Below are 25,921 nucleotides of genomic sequence, written 5' to 3'. Positions count from 1 at the left end.
TCCAATTAAAACGAGTGTTTCCTTGAGATGTAAGCCTCACTTCTCCGGAGGTTGTCCCGGCGGTAATAATTATTTAATTCGGTATTGACGGTATGGAAGTGGTCAAGGTTCCAGTTTGACAGCGATTTGACGTGGTTTTGACAGTTGATAATTTGCAATAATCGTGATAAATGATAACAAAAAGAGTACTATCAGTTGTTCCTTGGCGTAATTTCCAACATTTCAACAATGGGTGATCACTGTGTACAACGTGATTAAAGTAGTGAGTGATTAACCCAAGATATGGAGCGACAGGGGAGCAACAAGAATAAGGCCAAAAATTGGCTGCACCGCTTCCTGAAGCTGAAAAACCGCTTCCAGGAGCGATCAGACTTCGACTCCGACGTGTACACAAAACAGGGGTTCGAGCCCCCCGAGTCGAAGTCCCACAGGAGCAGTTTCCGGAGAAGCCTCAAGAAGATGCACACCCGAGTGAAAAGCTGCATGTTTTCGCAGGAAAACGCAACCCCGAAACGTCCAGTGACCATTAGTGAGGTCCCCTGCACTTCGAGAATTCCAGAAGCCACGATTCCCGTCGCTGAAATTTACGAACATTCGAACTGTGCGCTTTTGGGGGGCTCCACGCCGCCGCCGATCCCCGTGCGCGTGCCGGAGGCTCCTGTGGAAATGCGCACCCACCGAATACCCACAGACGAGATTATTAGTCTTTCGAACTGTTACTGGTACTGGGGGCCCATGCCCACCGCCGAAGCCGAGGAGAAGTTGCAGTTTAAACCCGATGGCACGTTTCTAGTCCGCGATTCGGGGTCAACCAATTACTTGTTTAGTATTAGTTTTCGCAGTGTAGGAAAGACAATGCATGCTAGGATTGAGTATAGTAGAGGGAGGTACAATCTGTGTGGTACCTATGCTGAGGGATTTACAACAGTGACCGAGTTGATTCAAGATGCGATGAAAACGTCCGAAAATGGAATTTATTGCTACTCGCGAAGGGGTGAACAAGCGTACGAGTTTCCTGTTAGACTGACTAAGCCAATTTCGAGGTATGAAGAAGTGAGGTCGCTTAAACATTTGTGCAAGTTTGTTATAAGGCAATATACTAATATGAATGATATACCGAAACTGCCTTTGCCCACTGTGCTTCACGGCTATTTGTTGGAGAAACCGTATTTTTAATTCGATGCATTTGTACTTATTGTTGGGATTTATTCAGTTGTCTTCCAAGATTTGACTTTGTTTTCTTGGTTTTGAACCGCTGAGCGGCTTTTTTCTATTTATTAAATGATTGCTCCGTCCGCTCAAATGTTGAATAAATCCAACCAGTTTTTAGTTACGTAGGAATAAATTACTTATCAATTGCATTTTGTAATGACATTTTTAGAGGTATAATACTACCGTGTCCAAGTTTGATTAATGTCGTAGGTAAATTGTAAAATCAGGCGAATTTATAAAACTAGTAATTTGTAAACGACTGGGCAAATAATAAATGAGTGCGACTGAAAATTATAACGCGCAAGTCAGGATTGTTGAAATTTAAAACATTAAAGCAATAATAGGACGTTTTTAAATAAAACGTTAAAAATGTTACGGTGATAAGTATAAAGAAAACTTTCGAGAGTAGTGCAGATATTTCAAAGGGTGATAGTAGAACTCTAAAGAAGTGAGAACTTGCCTTTAAATTTAAATTTGGGATGCATCTTTTAGTGTTTTTTATTAAACTACCTAACTTCAATAATAAAGTGGTATTTCAGTTACAATTAGCTTACGACATTTCGTTTCGAATACCAAGTGAAAAAGGTTTATGAAGTTTCAAATAAAATTATTTTTTAATTTTCTGTTCATCGCCTATTAATTTTAGTGTTTTTCAAATCGTATTTTCGGACTGAGGTAGTAGTACATTTTTTACGGTCTGGCTAGTCCTGTGAATAGAAAACCTATTTAAGATAGCTGTAGATGTCTGAACAAACGGTTCAAAAGTATTTCAGATATTTAGCATCAGAGAAAAGCAATTTAATAAATAATTGTTTCCCAGAAAATAACATAGATATTCAGGTTTCCCAATACTTATTTTAACACTTGAAAAAGTAGTGTATCTGATTTGTGTAAAGTATGTCTAGAATTTGATTACCAATGTTTAAAGATATGTAAGATTTTTCATTGTAGTTTGTCGTCAGAGGACAAAATTTTTTTCTAAGAATATTAGCAAAGAAACAATTGTAAAAATTAATTCAAACAGGTGAACAGCTATTTTAACTATACAGCAGAAATCAATTGAGTTTATGATTATGACTAACTAGTAATTGGTTAGTCAGAAAATGGATTAAAGTAAACAGCAAAAAATTAAATTTAAAACCAGTGACCTCCTAACACTTGGCCATTATTAAGTCTTTTGAAAAATAAATTCGTGTTGTTTTGACGTGTGTTTAAAAATATAGTTTTCTTTTATGTGAACTAAACATTAAAAATTCATTGTAGTGAACTTAAACGTACGATGCTAAGAACTGTTATAAGGACACTAACAAATGTCCAAGTTCAATAAAACATTGAACGTTTAAAACTTCAGAATATTTCTATTGTCACAGTTGTGTAATTTGGGGTGTCGGTTGCAATAAAAAGCTGATTTTAAATAATGAAATACACTAGTTTGGATGTAACAATCTTGTTGATAACATTGATTAAATGTTGATAAGTTGCAGTTATCAAGCCTAAAGAATGAATCACCTTGATAAATTGTCGGATAGTTTGAGAAAACTATAACTTGGTAATTAACAAAATTTATTAAATTGAGAACATGTTAAAACTTGTACAGATTTATTTTTGAACCGTTTGTGCATAAACTATCTTGTACAGAATTGTATTTTAGTTATTATCGTGTTAAATAATGATTAGGTTTGTTTGAAATTTTTATTTGACTGAACAAGAATTTATAATCGTTATTCCTATTACCCAAATGATTCGCCAATATCCTTTCCACGTCTATTTAGAGAGAAAAATACATGTTAGTTTTGTAAAACATTATATAATTCTATTTTGGTATTTTGCGAATCACGCAGTAATACGTGAACTGAAAATACATGATTATTGAGTCAAAATATTTGTTATAGAGTTAACTAAGATATTTAAATTTGTAATAAATATAAATAAAACAGCAAATAACTTGGAGTTGTAATTTTTATATAAAACTACCTCACAGATACCAACAACAATAATTGGAACAATTAATTACTTAGCTAAATTGAAATACTACCTACTCCAGTTCAACCCTAGAATATTCCTCGCCTGTAAGCACACAATTAAATAAACAATTTAAATATTCCACCGACCCACCGTTACAAAAGCCGACGTGACTGCGTCCTTAGGCCCCGCACTGCCCAAATCCATTTTGCACAAAGTTTCGTGAATTTGCACCGCCTCAGCCAACCTCCTATTTAGGAACTTCCACGTAGCTTCATACTCAGGTGAAGTGTCTTGAATCAGGTACAATTCAGTCGCTTTATACACCCCAGCCACCCCTAATCTTCTGGCATACCAGTTGAACTAAGACGAATCGTCGTTAGGAAGGATCGAGAAATAACTTTAACTAATTATCATTACATCTACCGACCGGTCACCGGCGTAGTAACAAATATCATCGACCGCAGTCAAAATCGTCGCCAAAGCGTTGGGCACATTCGGCGGCAGCGACATTATGGCTATCGCCTGCGGCCACCGGCTAAGGTAGGGAATAATCATCTGGAGGCGGCTTTGGAGCGCCTTTTCGACGAAAACGGCTGGCGGCATCGGCGACTCGCGCTGTTTGGTTTCCATCTAAAACAAACACTTGAAACTTGCGAAAAAATGCCAGGGGAAGTACCTCTTTGAGGATTTCCACTAACTTCAAGTTCGAAGTTCTTTGGAAGTAGAGGACTAGGTCGGCGCCTCCGCGAGGAAACAGCCCATGGGTGACTCCCGGATAGCCCACAGCTTGGGCGCCAGCGCCCAGCGCGCTCCGAGACCATCCCAGTTCGACTACAAAGGGCAAGGAAGCGGCAAGAATTTTTTCCTTGATGTCGTCTTCGTAGCAGTCGGTTTGGCTCGCGCCCGATGACTGGGAAGAGCACTTCCTATATGCCGTCCAAGCAGCGTACGTATCTAATAAACCGTTTTTCATTTTGTTACAATAACTAGGAAAAAAGCAAGGAATCGTCCGAAGAAAAATCCTTAAGTCAATTTAAAACGAAACCATCAGTTTTGTTGAATTTTGTTGATTTTTGGCAATTTCTTGCTTAAAAACACGCTATGGAAATGTTAAAATCGCTTAGTAGTGCCCGAAAGTGATGATTAAATCAACAGTTTTTTTATTATTTGATTTTTATGATTCCTTGCTCAAAAATGTAAAAATTACTTTAAAGAAAAACTCGTTGCTAAAAAAAAATCACTCTAAATTTTGTTGAAATCATTGATTTTAGTCTTCAGTAAATGAAAGGAGTTAGAGAGATATCGCCTTTATTTCGTAACTTAAGACTACACATTTGGTTTTTTAATTTTAATACACTCTATTACTCGGCTCAGTATACTATCAATAACATCTAAGGTGGTTAAAGACATCTGCATGACTTCAATCTTCTTTTCAGTCGGCATTTCGATCAGATCCTTCCCAGACACTGTCACTGAAACTTTACAATCCTCCGTTTCGACTTTTGTGTCCTCTTCGGCCACTTCCTTAATCCTCAACCGGTAATGTTCCTGCGACATGTTAATCCCAGTCCTTAGAAATTTAAAATAACCGTTTTCTAAAGTCTCTAAATACGAATCAATGCCAATATCTCCCGACACATCAACTAAGACCAAATAACGCAGGAAATTTAAACTTGCGATGATACGATCGGATTCATCCACAAGATCTGTTTCCTCCTTCTGTTTTAGCAAAGTAAATTCATCCAAAATGTTGTAAAGCTTGTGAGTGACGTAATACGGGGGCAAGTTTTTGATGCCACTAGTTTTAATTTCTTGTGTAATCATTTCTTTGTAAGTTGTTATAAGATTTCCCTTCAAGCCACTGTGTGTAATGTTCCGGATTAAATTCTTGACCAGCAAGTAACGTCCTTGATGTTCAAACGACCACAAAAATGTGTGCAAGGCGTGTAAGCCCTTTTTGCGAAGCTCCACACATTCGTTGTGGACAATCACATTCGAGATAATTTTACAAAACTTGCTGTAATTTTCCGAGTCTAGTAACACGTATGGAAGTTCAAGCTGATCTACGTTTTTTAGTAAAGCTGCAGCTAAATCTATTCCTTTTTCAACAACAAATTGGCCGTCTTGTGACAAGAGACTATTAACGAAAGTTAACGAGTAATTTAAGGTGTATGCAGGGTTGTACACTTTCGGGAGATAGTTGTGGCAAATTTCCTCCGATAAGATTAAGTAGTAAAACACACCTAAAGATAAATCACTTGGCTTGACTAAGTCGCTATCATTGTACATTTCTAAGAATTTGTAAGGGTCCAAGTTTAAGTAGCAAAATGCGGTGATTAATTCCTCAGCCAGCAGTCTTGCCTTTGATTTTGTGTTTTTGTAAATAACCATGTCTAAAAATGCCAAAGGACTCCCAAGCAACTCCACAAAAAATCTCGCTACAACTTGCTTCCTTTCGAGAATATTCTTACTCGAAGTTACCCCCCTTAACTCCTTTGCAAACGTTTCACAGAAACTTAACAACTCGTTATACAAATAAACAATACGGTTGACGATTTCGTTAGAGTCCAACAGCAGCCGCTCCTCGCCCACCAAATTCAAGTCTTCTGGAACTTCAAGTTTCTTCAAGTAATCCACAATAGCGTTGAAACACCAGCCCAGGGACGTGACTCTCTTATCGGGAACCCGCAACAACACCACTTCCAACGGTTTCAGCAGCATTACAAACTTGGTATCATCGTCCGCCGTTTCCAGTTCTTCGATAAATTGCAACAACACTTCCTCAGGCTTTGAGTTTTCGGCGATCACTGTGATGAGTTTTTGGCAACATTTGAACACTTCAATGTTGTTGGTTTCACATTCGTCGGTCAAATAACGTGCAACGATGGGCACCAAGTCCCAGGAATTGTTACGAACCTCTTCACTGTTTTTGTTGTCAGTGAAGAGGGTCACAGCCTGGACTGTGTTGCCCGCTTTTAGCAAGGTGGAAATCGTGCTGGGGAAACTGTTTTCACCCAATTCGGCACTCATTGTTTTCGATTATAACTAATTAAACCACGGTAGAATTATAAATTTTGGATGACAGTTGTTTTCACATGTTGTATAATATGTGAGGTTACGGCGACTTAACTTAATATTGAATTTGAAAAGTACTTACATCTTATATTAGTCCTAACCGTCGTAAATAGGCCAAGCAAAGACATTTCTTATCACATTTAATGCGATCGTTTAAAATTTCTGATTTTCCATTGGGATTAAAACAGTTTAGTAACTTTATATTTTTTCATTTGTAGCAACACGTCTAAAATCCCTAACAAGTTTGAAAAGCTGTTGATGGAGAATTGTTTTTGTGGTAACAGTGTAGCAATTAATGTGGTCTAGGATATAGAATTATAATTTAGAAAATTATACCATTAATAATAAAAACTGCAAAAATTTACGGAAATCAATAAATTATTTAACTTCGGCATTGCCAATCTGGAGGACGTAAATTGTCAAGTGCATTGGTAATAACCACTAGCACCACCCAAAATAACCCAAAATCCCGATAACATGACAATGACAGTGACAGTAGTGGTGTGACAGTTAAAAAAACCTTTTATTTTGGCAATTTAGTAAAAAGACAAATATAAAGGTTTTTAAATGAAGTGGTGGTGTTTGAGGCTTTTAAATTATGTCGACTCGATCCCAGCTAACTAAGGACTTGAATGGTAAGAAGCAATTCCTTAAAAAATTGAAAAAAAGCAATGTTTACAATAGCTGAAAGGGGAGTGTCAATATTGATGATTAATATGTTTAACAAATTTTCTGCATATATTTCACGGTCAGATTACGAATTCATTTGCCGGAAAAACCCACTAATGTGGTTGAATCCAATGAGCATTACAAATATGAATATTAATACACCGTTTTCGTTACATTTTAGCCTTTTTTGTTGCAATTTTTGAATTCGTTGACCCACTGACCTCCCAGCTTAATTATTCAAATTAAGTTTAACAAATTGATCCAATAGAAACCTACAGAAATAGCCAATATTGTTGTAAATTCACTTCCAACGCTTTTTTGCAGAGAGTATAAAATCATCTGTAGGAAACAAGGTTAAGATTCTTTTCAAAAATGTTGTCCGTTTGGAAACAAAAGGAGATAAGACTGAGAATAGGGTTTTGGTGAGTACACAATTCTTTTTAATTTTTTTGATTTCTATCGCTTTTTCGTACTTTCCTGTTATCGATTGTAAACAAATTACGTATTTTCCTCGTTATTGTTTGATTATGTATTTAAAAATGTGATTAGGTGATTATTATCTTTGACAAAATAGGCAAGTTTTTAACAATTTTAATGATACAACAGTGTTACATACAATTTTAATGACACAACACAATGAAAAACTAGTACGTGTGTGTTTACAAGTTTGTGGACTGTGGTTTTGTTTATTTTTTAAATTGCCCTCCTATTTTGTTAGTTCATTTGACGCATAACTGGGGCGCCACATCTCTGACGTTCCCCCACCTCGTATTTGTCACTTTGACATTGTGGCTTGTTTCCAATAATTTTTGGAAAATTTTGTAAATTTGTGGGCTTACAAACAAGTGATTGAATTAATAAATACACCAAGTGTAGTGTTAGCGGTTGAAGTTTTCCAACACTCGTCAAAATGCCGCGGGCTGAGTTCGGTACCCCCAAATACATCGCCAACAAGATGAAGGCAAAAGGTCTTCAGAAACTGCGATGGTATTGTCAGATGTGCCAGAAACAATGCCGGGACGAAAACGGTTTCAAATGCCACACAATGTCCGAGTCTCATCAACGACAACTGCTCCTGTTTGCTGACAATTCCAAGCGGATTATTGACGACTTCTCTTACGAATTTGCCAAGGAATATTTGCAAATTTTGCGGCGACAGTTTGGCACAAAACGTGTGAATGCAAATCGGGTGTACCAGGAGTATATTTCTGATCGAAATCACTTGCATATGAATGCCACAAGGTGGGTCACTTTAACTGGGTTTGTCAAGTGGCTGGGAAGGACTGGGAAATGTTTAGTGGACGAGACGGAAAAAGGTTGGTTTATTACGTACGTTGATCGTGACCCCGAAACGATAGCACGTGAAGAAAAGAAGAATAAAAAGATGAAAATGGACAAGGATGATGAGGAGAGAACTCTGGAGTTTGTGCAAAAGCAAGTGGAGTTGGCCCAGGAGCGTGGTCTAACGAAGAATGAACCAGTTTACACGGAGCTAATTAGAGAAAATGAAGAGGAAAAATTGAAGTTAGATCTTAAGCTTGAACCGCAGCAGAAAAAGGATGTTAAACCAGTGGTTTTCACACAATTGAAACGTTCCCTAGATGAAGGACCTTCCAAAAGCACCATTAAGAAAAATAAGACCGAAAATAGGAAAAAAACGGCGTTGGATGAAATCAAAGAAATTGAAGAAATCAAGAAAGAAAAATCAAACCGGAAGGATTACTGGATTACGGAAGATATAGTGGTTAAAGTGATGACCAAGTCATTAGGTGACGAGTATTACAAACAGAAAGGTGTGATAAGAGAAGTGCACAACAAATATGTAGCAATTGTGAAATTGTTTGATAGTGGACGTAAATTAAAATTAGACCAGGAACATTTAGAGACCGTTATTCCAGCTATTGGGAAGTTGGTCAAAGTTGTAAACGGGGCTTATCGGGGCGAAACAGCGACTTTGCTTTCTATTGATGAGAAAAAATATTGTGCTGAAATTAAAATCGCATCGGGGTTGTTAATGGGGCGCACCTTGTCAGGGGTTCAGTATGAGGATATCTGTAAGCTTAATGAGGAACAATGAGTTAGTTTATAAGCAATTTTGTATATACTTAAAAACTATTAAATATAATTATTTTATTTTTACTAGTTGTTTTTATTCTGAAACCTTTTGACACAATTTGGTGATTTTTTTGGTCCAATAAAATCTCACAGGCAACACAAAGTTGCTTTAAATGGAACGCTTTTTTTTTCATTGTATTTTTACGAATATTTTATTTGATTAGGTATTTTCCCCATGTCGAATTCTACTGCTCACAGCTAAAGTGCCAACGAAAGTAAGTACCACCGGGTGAGTGTTTGAATGTTTTTCATTTAGCGACATTTTTAAAGATCGACTGTCATTTCCACTACTTGGAAATACAAGCGTTGGAAAGCAAACGAGGCAATCAGTTAAGTTTGACGATAAACGACAAAGTTTACTCGTTTTTAACCGGTGACGACTCGACATGCAGTGCAGAAGTAGACAATATGATATCGGCATTAAACAACGCTATCAGGAACATTTTTCCGACCGTCCCACTGCAACACATCATCAAAAAAGTAATTTATTGGTATCATTTTCCACATTCGCCAACGTACAATTTCCAGATTGACGTAATACCAAACACCAGATTACAACAGTTGAGGGATTTAGAAGCGATAGCCAGCAGTAGACGCGAAGTGGGGCCTTGTGGGGGCTTTTCAACACAATATGCTTGCATGTGCGATTTTCACGGCATGACCTACCGGGAGGAAGTGGCCTGGGATGTCGATAATATCTACGTGTCCCTCAACACGAGAGAACTATGCCTTAAAGATTTCGATTATTTAGATCAAAAGTCAGTTTAATTTATCAAGCGATAATTAATTATTCAAAAACTTTTTGTAGAGATTTGATTCCGATTATAAGCGCGCTGGAATATAATACGTGGTTTACGAAACTGAGAGCGAATCAGGTCAAGTTGTCCCACGACAACATGGACCGGATTTTGCACGTTTTGCGGAAATCTTTGAATTTGGAAGAAATCTATTTGGATAATTTGGGACTAAAGGCCGATTTCGTAAACAAATTTTCGAATGTTTTGAAATTGAACCCAGCAACTGCCCTCCACACTATAGATTTATCGTACAATACCATTGAAGATAAAGGTGTGCGCTGTCCACAATGACGGTTCTAGAACTGATTGTTTGTTCTTAGGTGCTAATTATTTATCGGGTTGTGTTTCTCGGCTCAATAAAGGACTCGTTCATTTAAATTTAGCTCATTGTGGGCTCAGTTCAAAGGGAGTCAATCATCTGGCGGCGGCTCTTAACACCAACACCAGTCTATTGAGCACACTCACGTATCTCAACCTCAGTGGCAATAGTCTCAAGGATGACATAAGCGTAAGAATTTGCCTTTGTTTTTTATAATCAGCAGCGAGGCCTTGTTTTAGAATTTACACACTTTTTTATCCCATCCTAATTCACTTCAACATGTTGATATTTCAAGCACGGATGTAATACTGGAGAATGTAAGTATTAGACGGTTGTGGGCCACTTTTCACAAAAAATTTTAGTTGTTTGGTGCTCTAGTTCGTGGCTGTACAACAAATCTAGTTCATTTGAATATTTCTAAGAATCCCTTTAGTAGTAAAAAGAGCAAAGAAGCTCCAATTTCCTTCAAGCAGTTTTTTAGCACGACACTTAATCTTAAGTATCTTAATATGTCGCACTGCAAGCTTCCACAAGAGGCGCTGAAGTAAGTAATTATTACCGACACTCCAACACAATCACACTTTTTTCCGCATCACCAGAAACCTGCTGTTAGGACTGGCGTGTAATGAATTTACCAAAGAAATGTGTTTAGATATAAGTAATAACGGATTAGGAAGTCAGGGTGCCCACGTTTTAGAATCATGTGTTCATGGTGTTCGATGCATCTCTAGTCTAGATATATCCGATAATAGTAAGACCAAATTTCTGACTCGAATTTTTACTAAATGACGCTTTACAGATATGGACGGTGATTTATCAAACGTAGTTTTAGCAATAAGTAAAAATAAATCCCTGCGACACCTTCACATGGGTCGCAGCATGAAAAAGCACATGTCCACCATAATGGACGCCGTCGTTCAAATCCTCCAAGACGACGAATGTCTTCTCCAGTCTTTGATAATTCCAGACTGTCGGCTCCGCTCCGACATGTTTAATCTCCTTAACGCACTCGGCGATAACAAATCTCTGGAAACTCTGGATATAAGCGGAAATTTGATTGGCGATTCGGGGGCCCGCCTACTGGCCAAAGCGCTCCAAATCAATAACAAACTCAAAACGATTGTTTTGGATCGGAACAACATTACGCTTCAAGGGTATCACGACATTGCCTACGCTCTTGAGAGCAACCGAACGTTGCACTACATCCCTTTCCCGATTTTTGATGTGACTCCGTGCATGAAAGCTAACGCCGAACGAACCGATGCCATTATGAAAAAAATCCAAGATTTGTTGAACAGAAATGTGACTTTGCGACGAAATTCGCTGAAAACGTTCCCGCTACAGCCGGGTTTTCTCCTCACTTCCAAACAACAAGCTTTGGAACGTCTTGTGACCCAGACACAAGAGGCAATTAAGAGTTATTCAGCCATTGATTCAATCACTTCAAATAACGACATAAATCACGCATCTGGGGTGATTCAAGACGCAGAAAACTCGAAACAGTTACTGGTGAGGTTGCAGGAAGTTGCGAAACATCGGGATGACGGACATCCGGTTGAGACAAAGTTGCAACAAGCGGCCTGTGATATACACAGTACTATTTGTGATTACTTGCAAGTAAGGCGTTTGACTGAATTACTTGATACAAAGCTAGTTATTTTTTAGGTCACAACGGATAAAATGTTGAAATGTTGCAAAGAACAATGCCCTTATATCCTTCACGACGAACAAGTGGTCCAAGAGATCAAAAAGAGCTGCAAGAACAAGAAACAAATCCCCTTAGATTTTGTCATGACTTGTGTTAAACAACAGGCAGGTGTTGACATAATGAATAGACTCAGGTGAGTTAAACGATTTATTGTTGGTTGTCTTGAAACCACTGTTGGAGCCACAAACATATCCTATTCACATTGTCTTCTAACTCTTGAGGTGTCACATTACTCAGTTCATGCACTATATTAACATTGTAGGATGCTTTAGCCTCATCTAACAACACTTGAAAAATCTCGCAATCAATGTTATCTTCGAGTTTCTTGCCAGTGTAACCCCTACTAACTAGTCTATCGTACAAAGTCGTATTGTCGGTGCGTAGCACGAAAACCACGTCAAACCACCGTTCGGGGAAAAACTCACAACTGTGGTAATCAACTATGTTGCCACCTTTACACATCACGTCTTCCAAACCGTCCAAAAGCTTGTCCTCGTCCAAAATAGGGCACTGATAAACTTCATCGTATTCTTCAAGACAGTTGTTCTCTTTCGCGATTTTCGATATTTCCAGCCATTGTAAACCACTGATTTCGCTCAATTTCTGGCACAATGTTGATTTTCCAACCCCTGGTGTGCCTGTGACTAGTATATTAGGGGCTTGCCGCTTTATTTGCGTAGGACTTGCCATTTTCTTGCGTCAAATGTGACATAACCTCAAAGTTTGACACGTGATAAGTGTGCGGCACATCCACTTTTTCTAGGGAGCGGCACAACATAATTTGTAATTTTGGATTTTCAGGGAGTTAAATTTGCTGACGGCGGGTCAGCTCTCCGAACAAATTACTGACGAGGTTTACGAGACGTTAATGAGGAGTTATAAAATTCTAGTAGGGGATGCTAGTGCTATTCGGATTGATTCGCCCCCCAGACGATCCAGATTGAGCAGCTCAGGTAGCTCTAGGCACGGTGCTAGTGACATCTCGATCACTGATAGTAGTCACCAGTCGGATCACTCGCCTTTGGTTAGCTTTTTTCTAATTTTTTAATTTGGCAATCGATTTGTAAGTGTTTGTGTAACTTATTACAAATCGATTTGCGGCTTTTTACCCATTTTTTATACATTCTAATTACATTTTTATTACACACGCAGATGTTGGAATATTTAAATCTAGTAAGTACTTAGTTGGGGTTTCATACATAATTTTTTTGACTGCAGTATAATTGTAATGGCACAGTGCTTAAGTATAAGGTTTGTAAAAGTTTTCCAATGTTTGGTCCAAAGCATGAGAACCTTATGCTTAGCACAATGGTAGTTACACTCATTGCTTGTTATTTTTTTATTTTTCGTAGGGCCGGTTTAAAAGTTAATTTGAATGACAGCATTTGATTGGTTCATTTAGGTCATGTGATCAGTTAATCAGGCGTTTAATTGCAGTTTAAATTAATGACGATTCTATAAACCGACCCCTAATATTTTTTGTTTTAGGATTTAGTTTACAAAAAGCTAGTTGTAGCCTAATTCAGGATTAAACTAACCGAATTAAGTTGCTATTTAGATGCTGATCAAAGTGGCCTGAGACTTTGCAGTTAAGTTGGAAACAGCAAAAATTCGGTACTGCCAACATAACTTTAAAATCACAGTTCACTTTCAGTATAAATTTATTTGAAAGAGCTGTGCATTTATTTAGTAGCTCTGATCGCAGTCATATTTCACATTTTAACTGAAACGAAATTTAGGCAACCCCTCACCTATCGATTAAGCGAAAGAGCCTCCACGGCCGAAAACTTCGACCGAAGTCAGTGGTCGACAGTGTCGAAGGCCTCTCAGCTGATGACATTCCTAGTCTTTTACCGTCTTCCAGTCGCAATTCCGAAGAAGATGATTCCGTTACAGAACTTCCCAGTGCCACCCACCAACTCCAGCACTTGGTCAAAGGTTTGCCAAGCCTCCAAAACTCCTCACAAGCCCATAATTTGTCGTTACTTAGGTCGTCCGCGTCGAGCTAAAACCCGCGCTCCCACGCGTCCGCTAGTGAAGCCCCCCGATGTGGCTGATCCTGTGTCGCAAGATTTGGTTGAGGGTCTTGATACGTTCTTCCGTCCAGGCTCGGTAACTCCAACTTCGGACGATTGTAACTCGTTCCAGGCTGACGGAAGTCCAAATCATGACTTTGCGTCGCCGATTTTGAGCGATGATCGCAAAACTCCAAAAATGAGCAGAAATTCGCCGCTGTTGAGAGGTTTAATGACGCCGACGCCCAGGTCTAGGTCGACGGATAATTTGGAGAAGTTTTCGCCGGGTTTTGGGCGCAAAAACACAGATAGTGCGTCGCCACTTTCGAGGAGGTTTACAGGGGAGAGTTTAATGTCGCATGATAGTAGTGATGGAAGTATCGCAGGAGAGAATATCGTTATCGAACAAACTTCTTTGGGTGAAACAGGTAACAGCCTCCTTGAACGTTCTTTAGTCAGATCAGGGGATCTATTTCAGTGTAAATTTTAAAATCAAATGTCTCTATGAAACTATGAATTTATACTTTGCTTTATAAATTTGTTCATTTTATTAAATTACAGACGAGCATGATTCTTTGAAAAATTTGAAATCGAAGGGGCCTTCGGTGGCCCCCAAACCCCGACCATGGTCCATGGTTAACTCCGAAGCTAAAACTGCCGATTTAAGTCTTCTAAGTGACGGTTCTTCTCCTATTAACTCAACAGGTAATACACCTGACTCAGCAGAAACATTAGACAGTTCAGAATCGTCACTCGACAAACGCGTCACCAAAGAAATAAAACTGAAGCGTGGTGGTGAGTGTTTCCACTTTATTTTTTACCTTAATTTATTGCTTTTTTTCAATTTCCGTTTTATGTTGCACCCGCCTGTTTTTATCGCTTTTGTTTGGAAGGCATTTTACAGAATTTTGAGCGTGCTGATAGCAAGTTTTTGCAACGTTATAAGGTACTTTTTTCATATTTTACTTTCTGTTTAAATTTTCCCAATTTTTTTGTGTGTACAAAGTGTAATTTTCAGGCGACAACGTTTGATAAGCCGGGAGCGTCGTCAAATGAAGTTACTAGGGGAAGAGACAGCAATCATAATTGTAGTGAAACTCAAGATGCACACATAGGTAGATGATTTAATTAACATTTAGCCCCCAAAAAATATTTCCTTAGAACAAAAATTAGAGTAACTTCTATAAAATTATAAAACCTCTCACAAATGTTTTCCACTTCGAGTTTATTACATCAGCTTTTACTAGTATTAATGGTTTTTCGAAACCAGTCTATTGGAAAAATGAACTAACTAGTTTCAGTCAGTTCTACATAGGATTATGTGCTTCCTGTGTTACGTAAGTGTTAATTTTAAATATTCAGCTCAAAAATTATTTTATCATTGTGTGATTTATAGTATTTACCGTAAAATTTAATTATATTTGTATTCCCAGTCTCAATCACAAGTACGTACATCACATTGGCCAGTAATTTAAAAAACTGAAACCAGATCTCATTTAAAGTGACAATTCGAAATTAACTGAGACTCATTCCATTACTTAGCATTTTAATTGCGAGTATTGTATTCCATGGTTGTAAATAAATTTGCCCAATAATTTATGTAAGCTTTTATAAAGTGCTGTCCCTTTTATATTTTATTACCTTGTTTTAATTATGTGTTATGTATTTTTTAATAAATTGTAATATGAAGTTTGCTTCCATTCCTGTATTAATCTTTTTTATACTGTCAATAAAAGTTTATTATTGAAAACAGCGTTTTATTTTACCTTAAAACAATAAGGATGAAGGTGTAACAAAACAAACGGCGATGTTTCTGCTTAAAATGATACAAATGTGTTTGGCATCACGCGCCTCATAAGTGTTCACTATCGTGGTATAAGCCTGAGTAGATTATGATCCAAGTGACCTAAAAAGCCCCAATTATTTGCTAACATAAACATTGGAATTTTGCACCAGAAATCCTGCAAACGAAGTCATAAAACCCTCCTTAGTCAGCTCCCATGCACCCCCGTACTCCTCCTCATCCACACATTGAAAACTGCTAAAGTAGAAGTATATAACGGCAGCATTAACTATTACAAATCTAAAAGAAAACAAGTTGAGTAAACAAGCATTGACGGCAAGTTTTAGACTCACAATAATAAACCTAGAAATCCCTTCAAAGGAATTAAGCCCCAAACCACTCCAAGGATTAGACCTATTGCTTGTCTCGCCCAGTAAATCACATCCAGAAACTCATCCTGTAAAGTAAGTAAGTAAAAGTTTAAAATATGAAAATTTAACCTTGTCTGGCCATTCCGAATTCGCTGTTATTGCCCGAGTAAACACCGATCTAAGTTCACTCTTCGAAGTCCCATTTCTTTCAACAGTTTTAACTTTTGTACTCATTTTTAATTTTAATTAAAAGTCACTTGCACGTCTCCACTTTCACACATCACTTCGTTTAAATGAGATAGTGGAACTACAAATCTAACCAAATTTCTCATAACGATTGAAAATTACAGTCAGCCATGCCGAGTTGTGTATATGGCACAATTAAAACAACTCTTCTACTGACATGGCCGATTGTATTTGTAGTTCAAATGACTTGTGCAAATAGTCCGAACGCCGGGCCGGGAAATGTCGATGTGAAAGAAGGCAAAAATAAACCACAGACGGAGAAATATTAATAATGCCGCTCCAAATGCAGACCATTGTGGCCCTGGTAATGTTTTCCATTGGTAGAGTTTAATAAACTTGTCCAATATTCCCACAGAACGCAGTGGAGCCCATGCAAGTGGACGCTCCCCCCGAAGACAACGACAACAATGAGGAGGAGAGCTACATTGTTGAGAATCCCTCCCTTGATCTGGAAGTCTACGCCAACAGCTACTCGGGCTTGGCCAAGCTCTACCGCCTCATTTTCATCATAGACCACTGTCCCTCTCTGCGTCTGGAAGCCCTAAAAATGGCCATTTCGTACGTAATGACCACCTACAACGTGAACTTGTACCAAGTGCTCCACCAGAAGCTGGCCGAAGTGACGACACAAATGAGCGTGCCAGACGTGGCCGCCACTTCCACCTCCCAAGACATCCCAGTTATAGACAACCTCTGGATGGAAACCCGCTCGAAAAAGGCCGCCCTTAAGCTGGAGAAACTCGACAATGACTTGAAGAGCTACAAGTCCAACTCGATCAAGGAGAGCATCAGGCGGGGTCACGACGACCTAGGGGAGCACTATCTAGACTGTGGCGATTTGTCCAACGCTTTGAAATGCTTTTCCCGGGCGAGAGACTACTGCACTAGCGGCAAACACGTGGTCAACATGTGCCTCAACGTTATCAAAGTTTCGGTTTATTTGCAAAACTGGTCGCACGTCCTGAGTTATGTTTCAAAGGCTGAGAGCACTCCCGACTTCACCGAAGCCCAGACGAAAGACTCGAACCAGGTCATTGTGACCAAGCTGAAATGCGCCGCAGGTTTGGCCGAACTTGCTACAAAAAAATACAAATCTGCAGCCAAACACTTCCTGCAAGCCAATCTAGACCACTGTGACTTTCCTGAGCTGCTTTCGCCAAATAATGTCGCTATGTATGGCGGGTTGTGCGCTTTGGCCACGTTTGATCGGCACGAGTTGCAAAAAAACGTGATTTTTAGTAGTTCGTTTAAGTTGTTTCTGGAGTTGGAACCGCAACTGCGCGACATTATTTTCAAATTCTACGAGTCAAAATACGCGTCTTGTTTGAAGTTGCTTGATGAGATTAAGGACAACTTGCTCTTGGACATGTACATCGCTCCGCATATCAATACTTTGTACACACAAATACGAAACCGCGCTTTGATCCAGTATTTCAGTCCATACTTGTCCGCGGATATGCATAAGATGGCCATTGCATTCAATCGAACCGTGCCAGCGCTGGAGGACGAGCTGATGCAGCTGATTCTGGATGGGCAGATCCAGGCCAGGATCGATTCGCATAATAAAATTCTGTTTGCGAAGGACGTTGACCAAAGAAGTACGACGTTTGAGAGGAGTTTGTTGATGGGGAAGGAGTACCAGAGGAGGACTAGGATGTTGATTTTGCGAGCGGCGGTTCTAAAAAGCAAGATACATGTGAAGGTTTGTTGAGTGAAATCTGGGTGAGGTTTGTTGATGGTTTGTTTCAGAGCCCGCAAAGGGACACGTCTGGCCAGAGTGGGGAAGTGACAGTGGCGCCAGGCACTAGTAGCGTTTTGTCGGCGCGAAATTGAACTACTTGCTGATAGTTATTTTCTGTGAACTTGTATTAAATTTATTTTCCTTTTCCATGTATTTGACCGCTTTTAATGGCTTGCCTTCTCCTTGAAGCTTCAAGTACGGAGAATTAAGGTTTAACTAATTTGAGTTGACCTCACAGGTCGGTTTATACATCATTTTAAATATTTAAACCGAGTTTAAAGGAGTTAGAAAGTCGATTAATTTATTTTTCTATTACAAAAAATTAGATGAAAAATTATCGTAACTTTCTGAGGGCCTTAGCAACAATACAGGGTGATTCAAAAGTGACGGACCAACTTCTGTATTATACGAGCTTTTCACGAGATTTAAAATTTTGAATTTTTTTACTTACTGGGGAAGGTACTTACCTAATACCCTTATAAAAGGAAAAAAAATCTTTTAACTCACTGTTGCAAAGTTTTATGAACTTTTATATGCCTTTACAACGCAATAGAGTTGGTAAAAGGTCATATGTTCGATTTTTTGATGTTTGATTTTTCAATTTTTGTCGATTCTAGGTACCCAGACCATTTATCGAGGAATAACTCTGGAACTATTAGTCATAACCTTATGAAGTTTACTATCGTTGGAAAGCCCTTTTAATTACCTATCTTTTTCAAAAAAGGCTATTATCCTCCGACTAATAGTTTTCGAGAAAAATCCAAATAAAAGCAAAAATAGGTAAAATTAAAAAAAATCGTAACTAAAAAACTATTGAACATTTGGCGATTTTCTTCATGCCAATCGATTCCCTTGATCATTTTGCATAGGAAAGGATTAAAATAGTTCCACTTTTTAAAAAGTTTTTTTTTAATTTTAAATACCGTTAATTGCTGTGTAGATGTCTCTGACGTCTATTTGGTAGAAATCTGTAACAAAAACGTAGGGACTTTTTTGTGAAATTACGTAACTGACATTTGACAGTTGTGGCCGCTGATGTCCGGAACGGAAATTCAATAAGAGATATTTTCAAAAACTCTTATTTAAACCAATTGCTCTCAAATCACAATGGCTGCAAATATCACAAAGGTTCCCCTGCTTCGAGCCGTAGCGGTACGTTTACCCTTCCTTAAAAATTACCTGACCTGTTATGTAAACTGCCCTCGCTGCTATGTCCCATTTCTACCTAAAAATCCCCCTTTTTGCAGACACGTGGCTACGCCAGCTGCCCCCCAGCCCCCATCGGAGGCATCCACGACTACGAAGTCAAAAATACCACTCTACCCAACAATTTGGTCGTGGCCTCGGCCGAAAACGAATGCCCCATTTCGCGCATTTCCATCGTCTTTAGGTTCAATTCCACTCATTTATTTAATTTTTTCTTAATTTCTGGTGTTTAGGGCCGGTTCCCGCAACGAAACGCATGAAAATGCCGGCGTGACACACACTCTTCGCATTTGCGCTGGCTTATCAACGAAAAATGCCACACAGTTTGCCATTACACGTAACATCCAGCAAGCTGGGGCCACCTTGACGGCCACCTCCGATCGCGAGATCGTTTCGTACACTTTGGAGGGCACCAGGAAAGCCGTCGAGAAAACGCTTCCGTTCCTCACAGAAGTGGCCACTCAGCAGGTTTTCAAACCATGGGAAGTGTCAGAAAATGTCGGTCGCCAAAGGCTTGAACTCGCCATTCGGCCACCACAAGTATTTAACACAACTTTGTTAAATAAATAATTACAATTAATTTTTAGTTGAGGGCAATTGATTTGGTTCACAAAGCTGCGTTCCGTCGCGGTCTTGGAAACTCCCTCTACAGTGCTAAATACAACTTGGGGAACATTTCATCTGAGACTCTCCAACATTACGTTGCCAGTAATTTCCTTTCCGGACGTGCTGCTGTTGTTGGTTTGGGAGTAGATCACTCACAACTTGTTAAATACGCCCAAGGACTAGCCCTTGAAAGTGGGGAAGGTACATCCAATCCCTCTCCGTACTTTGGGGGCGAAATCAGGTCTGACAAAGGGGGCGATTTTGCATACGTTGCGATCGCCGGCCAAGGCGCCCCATGGAAGAATTCCAAAGAAGCGCTTGCTGTTTCAGTCCTTCAGAAAGCCCTAGGCGGAGGCCCCAAAGTCAAGTGGGGGTCTGTAGACAATGGGGCCTTGAGTAAAGTTGTTGGAGGCGAAGGCGATGCCAAATACGCCCTCAATACGTTCAATGCCAGCTACAGTGATGCCGGGATTTTTGGTGTCTTGATTGCAGCACCGGAAGCCACAGCCGGGAAAATTGTGCAAGCAGCATTCAAATTGCTAAAAGCTGGGAATTTGACCGATGCGGATGTTAACAGAGGGAAGAATCAATTGAAAGCGGCGCTTCTTATTAAAAATGAGTCTGGTTCAAGCGCTATTGATTTTCTCGGAAGTCAGGCGGCTGTTTTGGGGTCGGCGAAATCGCCAAGTCAGGTGGTGGCAGAGATTGATTCAATCACAACAGCAGATGTCAATGCTGTAAGTTTATAAAAGCGAGTCTAGTTTTTGTTAACGTGTTTTTTTCAGGCTCTCAAGAAAGTTGCTTCAGGTAAACTATCAATAGCCTCCGTTGGCCAACTGCGCACCGTACCATTTTTAGATGAACTAAAGTAAACTTAAGTCGGCTTAATTTATGTTGTATAAATTCTGTTTTAAACTAAACTTATACATGTTAGAATATGTATTTGTTTATTTGTTTAATAAAATATAAATCACATTGTAAAAAAATTGTGTTCAAGCGTCAAATTGCTGCAACCACGATTATACTTATAAATAATAAAATAATAACAACCCAATAAACGCAAGTTTTATCTTTGGTTTCGACCACTGAAATGTGCTGCGTTTCAGTTCTAACTCTGGTGTCGGTTCGATCGATTTGGGTCCCCAAGTCATCCAATATTTCTGAAAAAATAAAAATCGTATGTTCTTTTTAAAGTAACTGAAGATAGTCCGTAATCATACCATTGTGTAAGTCTACTTCGTTTGAAATCGTGTGAGCGATATTTTTCTGTCGCGATATTATTTGGGCCAAATTATCGAGTCCTTGTTCTTGTTCTGAAATTAAATTTTAAAACACTCCTCAATGATTTTTAATAAGAATACCTCCCAGCATCCTTTTTTGATCTGCCTTTAACTGTTCAACTGAATAGTTGGATAATTCATCGCTACTGTGACTATCCCCCCAAGCAGAAGCCCCTGCCTCTCCCATGAGCCTCCTTCTATCCTCTTGCGCTTTACTTGACGCTTGGTTTTCGAACAAATTTTGCATTTTTATCGCATTTGAGTGTAAGATTTCTAACTGTCTTGTCCTTCGTTCAGACTCAGCCGCAGTGCTATAAATTATGAAATAAAGTCTCGGCAAAATTAAAACTAGGAGTTACATTGAATCCCTTCTGGTTGTTATGTCTAATTTTTGCTTTAATTGTCCAACTTCGTTATTGTATTGTTTTAGTCTCAAACGAATTGTTGCAGACAGATGGGAATACTTATCACTGGTTCTGGGAAGCTTCTGACGCTGCATTAGCTGTTCCATGATATCTCTGTACAATTTCTCACAGGATTCATATTCAACCAACCTAAGAAAGAATTTTTTAAATAAATTTACGTATTTACTTTGACCATACCAGGGATCCTCCCCTAAATTTAAAAGAGCCATTGTTGTGAATTGTCGTGATCAGATCACATCACACGTAAATAAAATATAATTAAAGCACCACAAATGATGTGACCGCGCAAACCACGTGATTGTTACACACCTATCTCAAATATATAAACATGTAACAAATACAACAATTAACTGCACCAATTTTTACTAAAACTACAAACGCGTGAATAATTAATTATTTATGTCAAACAGCCCCCATTATCAAATTTCTGACGTGGGGACATTCCACTTTGATATTGGTCTCACTGCTTGATAAGATTTATCATTCTACTGAAGAAAAAAAGAGTTTACTGATAACGAAAATTATTGACGATAAACCCACATGCTCGGTCTTGTTAATTCCCTTCAGTTTCTTCGACGTATTTGTGCAATAACGCCTCAAAATAAAAATTGATTTTTTTGGTAAATTTTCGTTTGCGGTTGGCAGTTTTGGAATTTAATTCTCAGTTGCCCAAATGTCAATTTGATGTGTATTTGTGAGTGGCAAAATCCTTTTTTATGTAATAACACGAACAATTGCGTTGGAAAATGAGTCGGAGGCATCACCACCACAATCTCCAGCCCTATGATTACGACCGCTTCAACGACCAACCGCGGGATCGAACCCGGGACCAGGCCAGAGCCATCGAATACCAAGACGACTCCTTGAGTTCCATAAACTCAGACGAAGAGTCGTACCTGCACCACACGAATAGAGACAAGAAGTCAAGCTTTTATTCGAAGGACAAGTCGAGCAAAAATGAGAAAAACAGCGAGCCCTACCACCCGAAGGAGCCCAAATCGCAGCCCCGGGACACCAAGACATCCGACTCCACGGTGGAGCGTTTGGAGCGTCTGGAGACCATGTTGGAGGAGTTCATGAAACGTAGTACTGTCCCAGCTCCCACACCAAGTGTCCTCGAGAAAGGGGCCGAGAAGCCGTTTTACGTGGAACCGCCCAGTGTTGTTGAGAAGAAGGGACCCAGTGATAGACTCGACAAGCAGTTTTATCTGGAGCCGCGACGACACACGTTCACCACGTCCATGTGGATCAACAAAATCCAGGAGATGTCGTTCCAGAACAACTGGGATGAGAAGACAACCATCCAGTATATGGTGTCTCAAATGTCCGGGACTGTGAAAGCGTGGTACAACAGCTTGCCCAACTATGACTACACTTGGCCTGAGTGGAAACTTTTGATTTGTAAGGTTTTCCCGGACAATACCGATTTTGTAACCACTTTGAAGAGATTAGTAACACGGTTGAAGCAAGCTGATGAGAGCATGACCACCTACTACTTCAGCAAAATGTACCTGATTGAAGCGTGCAAAATCACTGGAGAGGACGCAGTTTCGTGTTTAATAGACGGGTTGAACAACCAAACCATACAAATACAGGCAAAGGCTCAAAATTTTCTAACACCTGAAACACTATATTCGCAATTTTTGATGGTCCTGCCGGAGTATTCCGTCGACTATGCACCTTCTGGAGTTCCCACGGAGGCCACCTGGTACTATTCGGAGGACGTACCAAGTATTCAGTCGGTTAATGAAGATAGGAACGCTTCTCAGGAACAAATGTTTGGGTTTGAAGCGGATGAAAGGTCAGAGAAGTTTAACTATCCAGATCAAGCGAATTCAAGTTTTGAGGAACGTCCGGTAAAGTCGCCCTCAAATGCAAAACCTCCAGGTCCTGTACACTCAAGACTTGATAAAAGGTACATCAGACGGAAAGATTTCAAAAAGCAGAGTAAGGTTCCATTGGCTTCCAAAGTGTGTTCCATTTGCTTGAATCGGGGCCACGTTGCGAGGAATTGTAGAAGAAAAGTGGAGAAAGTGTTATATTCCCGTTTGTCCAGCTCGGGCTTCCAAAGTTGTTTTTATAAAACTTGTACGGTTAATGGACAGGAGTTGGATTCTTTTATCGATACCGGATGCACGACTGTGACAATTACTGAGGAAAAAGCACACAGGTTGAAACTACACGTGGATTTTAGTGACGATAGGATTCAAACATACGGCGGAGGATCAGTTCGTATTTTGGGGGAAACCGAAGTTTTACTGAAGGTGGATTCAGTTCAGGCTCGTGTCAAGGCGGTAGTTGTACCAAATAATGCACAAGAGGTTTCGGTCATCGTTGGACAAGGATTCCTAAACTTGAAGAATGTAGGCGTGTTACTGCAAAATAACACGCTAAAAATTTATGAGCCATTCTGTAAACTAACAGATTAACTTTTGATTTGGTGTATGGTAAGTGTAAAAAAGTAGCAGTTGTTTTTTATTGAACAAAAGGCTGGCGATGTTTTAAATGTGGTAAAACAAATTGCAAGGATTCTATTTTTGTAAACTTGAATTATTTGCCAATGGAATTGGACAACAAATAATACAAAAGTGGTTTGACTGGTTTGAACTGTAGTGTTTTACTAATTCGACAAGAAGATTTGGAGTTTTTACTGAAAGGAACCGATATTAAAAACGAGGACTTGGACCCATTCGGATTTTTTTGTTCTTGCTGGGACAGCTGTCGATCGGATAGAAATTTCTACCTTTTTATGTTTTTTTTTTCATTGTCATCGTTGGATTTCTAAATAAATGTTTCACAATTTGTGAATCTGTGAAACCACTGATCTGGTCCTGGATCTTTAACGTAACTGAATATCCTGATTAAACTTTTTAGAAACTTTTATTACCGAAGCGGTATTTTACTTAGTTCAGAAGTGGGATTTTTTCAATTTGGAAGTCTATGGATTTAAACGAAGACGATACTTTTGGTCTTCATGTAAGAAGAAGGAAACTTTGGCAATTTATTGCGGAATGAGGAAGCGAAAAACATGGTGCTGTAATCGCATGGACTATGACGTTATCTGGACATTATTTTTCCATGAGACTAAGCAAAAAGTCTCAAACAATCTATATTATTGATAATGATATTTGCATAAAGTCAACAAATAAGAGACCTGGCGAATTCTGAAAAGGTTTTTTCCTACTGACTGAAGTCTTCTGCAAAGGTCGTTTCATAAGATACTGGAACTGTTACTGATTTGGTGGTTGAAGGAAATTTGGCTGTGTTATATTTTACATTGCTCGTAATCGCGAAATGAGATTATTTATTATCATTACTGAGAAAAACGTGCACTCTGGAGGCAATCAAGCAACTTGAAGAGTTATGATTTATGAATTTTATGATGGATTGTGTTTTTCTATTAGTGGGTGATCTCTAAACAATCTGGCTTATTTGTACCGTTTTTAAAACTTCACTAATAATTAAATAATTGTGTTCTTCGGTTAACACAACATAATTGATAGTTTTAGAATTAAATTCGGTATTAATACTATAAAAATAGTTGATTTTTGCTGTGATAAAAACAGTTTTAATACAAATTTGTTCCTTAAAGTGTTGTAAAGTTCAACATCGAACAAAATTATGTATGTGAATGTGTGCGTGTGTGAATGTTTTGTGATAAAGAAATAAATAAAATAAAAAGTGTGTGACTGTTCTAATAAATGAGTGTGTTAAAATTTTTGTGTTGCATTTTTTTAGTTCCGTGTTTAAATAATGACAATGATTAAAAACAGTGCTTCCGACAATTTTAAATTAATTTATATTTGAAGTGTTTGCGCGGATCTCTCAATCATTACGGAATCACCATTAATTCCACTGTGTGTGTATTGGAAAAACAAAGTACAAAAAGTGTAGTGTTAACGGTGATTTCGTAATTATTGCATATTTTGTTTTGATTCCTTGTTTTAAATATTAATTTTCTGTTCATAGATTCCAACCAGTGGGACGCGTGCTTCAGGTGTCACCCAGTTTAAGTTACCGTTTGTTTTTTTTAGAATTAGAAATTTATGTTTCTTACTTAAATTTAAGTTTAAACGCCTTTGTAATTGAAAATAAAGTGTTCATACTCCAACAAAACTTTTTTTATTGTAAAGACTAGTCCCACCGACTAGTGAAACAAATGTTTCGTACTTTTTTTTTAAATTGTTAACTTAAAAAAAAGTAAAATGTATGCAACCAACATTATTCTTGTGTATACATGGTGTGGATTGTATCAATCAATTTACAAAAAACTTTAATAACGAAAGCACTCCAAAACTGTTAACCACCTTGTAAACACAATTATAAAAGTTATTTACCTTCCCCTGAGGTCTAAAAATGATACCAGAACGATTTCTAGTACCACCACA

The 25,921-nt window shown here is 38.7% G+C and overlaps 11 protein-coding genes across 11 annotated transcripts; 6 read left to right on the top strand and 5 right to left on the bottom strand.

Moving 5' to 3' along the window:
* Positions 1 to 116: 116 nt before the first annotated feature.
* On the top strand, positions 117 to 3,162 carry Socs44A (Suppressor of Cytokine Signaling at 44A). The gene has a single exon (XM_008192424.3). The coding sequence runs from the start codon at positions 283 to 285 to the stop codon at positions 1,174 to 1,176; it is 894 nt and encodes a 297-aa protein (XP_008190646.1). The 5' UTR covers positions 117 to 282; the 3' UTR covers positions 1,177 to 3,162.
* On the bottom strand, positions 3,154 to 6,498 carry Coq9 (Coenzyme Q9). Its single transcript, XM_963177.4, has 5 exons — positions 6,335 to 6,498; positions 3,854 to 4,131; positions 3,595 to 3,807; positions 3,328 to 3,537; positions 3,154 to 3,279 (listed from the first exon to the last, which is right to left on the bottom strand). The coding sequence occupies exons 1-5, from the start codon at positions 6,378 to 6,380 to the stop codon at positions 3,244 to 3,246; spliced, it is 783 nt and encodes a 260-aa protein (XP_968270.1). The 5' UTR covers positions 6,381 to 6,498; the 3' UTR covers positions 3,154 to 3,243.
* Positions 4,469 to 6,319, bottom strand: LOC103312253 (uncharacterized protein). The gene has a single exon (XM_008192425.3). It carries the CDS (start codon positions 6,205 to 6,207, stop codon positions 4,504 to 4,506), a length of 1,704 nt encoding a protein of 567 aa, XP_008190647.1. The 5' UTR covers positions 6,208 to 6,319; the 3' UTR covers positions 4,469 to 4,503.
* Positions 6,499 to 6,705: 207 nt separating the features above from the next.
* LRR (Leucine-rich repeat) lies at positions 6,706 to 15,625 on the top strand. The gene is made up of 19 exons (XM_015977587.2): positions 6,706 to 6,887; positions 7,246 to 7,343; positions 9,201 to 9,251; positions 9,307 to 9,516; positions 9,565 to 9,794; positions 9,845 to 10,104; positions 10,154 to 10,341; positions 10,392 to 10,469; positions 10,515 to 10,696; positions 10,752 to 10,903; positions 10,952 to 11,769; positions 11,818 to 11,993; positions 12,662 to 12,884; positions 13,013 to 13,033; positions 13,600 to 13,798; positions 13,851 to 14,303; positions 14,437 to 14,670; positions 14,769 to 14,821; positions 14,894 to 15,625. Exons 1-19 carry the CDS (start codon positions 6,851 to 6,853, stop codon positions 14,996 to 14,998), a joined length of 3,768 nt encoding a protein of 1,255 aa, XP_015833073.1. The 5' UTR covers positions 6,706 to 6,850; the 3' UTR covers positions 14,999 to 15,625.
* Positions 7,516 to 9,060, top strand: kin17. Its single transcript, XM_963250.5, has one exon. It carries the CDS (start codon positions 7,832 to 7,834, stop codon positions 8,996 to 8,998), a length of 1,167 nt encoding a protein of 388 aa, XP_968343.1. The 5' UTR covers positions 7,516 to 7,831; the 3' UTR covers positions 8,999 to 9,060.
* Ak6 (Adenylate kinase 6) lies at positions 11,995 to 12,627 on the bottom strand. The gene has a single exon (XM_008192426.3). It carries the CDS (start codon positions 12,548 to 12,550, stop codon positions 12,008 to 12,010), a length of 543 nt encoding a protein of 180 aa, XP_008190648.1. The 5' UTR covers positions 12,551 to 12,627; the 3' UTR covers positions 11,995 to 12,007.
* Positions 15,612 to 16,337, bottom strand: LOC656918 (uncharacterized protein). The gene is made up of 4 exons (XM_963415.4): positions 16,159 to 16,337; positions 16,012 to 16,115; positions 15,829 to 15,958; positions 15,612 to 15,781 (listed from the first exon to the last, which is right to left on the bottom strand). The coding sequence occupies exons 1-4, from the start codon at positions 16,261 to 16,263 to the stop codon at positions 15,728 to 15,730; spliced, it is 393 nt and encodes a 130-aa protein (XP_968508.1). The 5' UTR covers positions 16,264 to 16,337; the 3' UTR covers positions 15,612 to 15,727.
* A 94-nt stretch (positions 16,338 to 16,431) lies between these two features.
* CSN1b (COP9 signalosome subunit 1b) lies at positions 16,432 to 18,169 on the top strand. The gene is made up of 3 exons (XM_963495.5): positions 16,432 to 16,579; positions 16,631 to 17,977; positions 18,025 to 18,169. Exons 1-3 carry the CDS (start codon positions 16,547 to 16,549, stop codon positions 18,106 to 18,108), a joined length of 1,464 nt encoding a protein of 487 aa, XP_968588.1. The 5' UTR covers positions 16,432 to 16,546; the 3' UTR covers positions 18,109 to 18,169.
* An 823-nt stretch (positions 18,170 to 18,992) lies between these two features.
* On the top strand, positions 18,993 to 20,814 carry LOC656817 (cytochrome b-c1 complex subunit 2, mitochondrial). Its single transcript, XM_970676.4, has 5 exons — positions 18,993 to 19,168; positions 19,264 to 19,406; positions 19,456 to 19,762; positions 19,810 to 20,565; positions 20,614 to 20,814. The coding sequence occupies exons 1-5, from the start codon at positions 19,124 to 19,126 to the stop codon at positions 20,698 to 20,700; spliced, it is 1,338 nt and encodes a 445-aa protein (XP_975769.1). The 5' UTR covers positions 18,993 to 19,123; the 3' UTR covers positions 20,701 to 20,814.
* Positions 20,759 to 22,022, bottom strand: Syx8 (Syntaxin 8). Its single transcript, XM_963567.4, has 5 exons — positions 21,711 to 22,022; positions 21,468 to 21,662; positions 21,190 to 21,419; positions 21,049 to 21,141; positions 20,759 to 20,988 (listed from the first exon to the last, which is right to left on the bottom strand). Exons 1-5 carry the CDS (start codon positions 21,740 to 21,742, stop codon positions 20,828 to 20,830), a joined length of 711 nt encoding a protein of 236 aa, XP_968660.2. The 5' UTR covers positions 21,743 to 22,022; the 3' UTR covers positions 20,759 to 20,827.
* Positions 22,023 to 22,078: 56 nt separating this feature from the next.
* On the top strand, positions 22,079 to 25,649 carry LOC103312255 (hypothetical protein). Its single transcript, XM_008192428.3, has 2 exons — positions 22,079 to 23,980; positions 25,503 to 25,649. The coding sequence occupies exon 1, from the start codon at positions 22,280 to 22,282 to the stop codon at positions 23,960 to 23,962; it is 1,683 nt and encodes a 560-aa protein (XP_008190650.1). The 5' UTR covers positions 22,079 to 22,279; the 3' UTR covers positions 23,963 to 23,980; positions 25,503 to 25,649.
* The last annotated feature ends 272 nt before the right edge of the window (positions 25,650 to 25,921 follow it).

The sequence above is a fragment of the Tribolium castaneum genome, chromosome 1 (genome assembly GCF_031307605.1).
Source record: "Tribolium castaneum strain GA2 chromosome 1, icTriCast1.1, whole genome shotgun sequence".
In the NCBI taxonomy this organism is placed as follows: domain Eukaryota; kingdom Metazoa; phylum Arthropoda; class Insecta; order Coleoptera; family Tenebrionidae; genus Tribolium; species Tribolium castaneum.
Note: the sequence above shows the minus strand (reverse complement) of the source record. Positions and strands in the feature narration are given on the sequence as shown.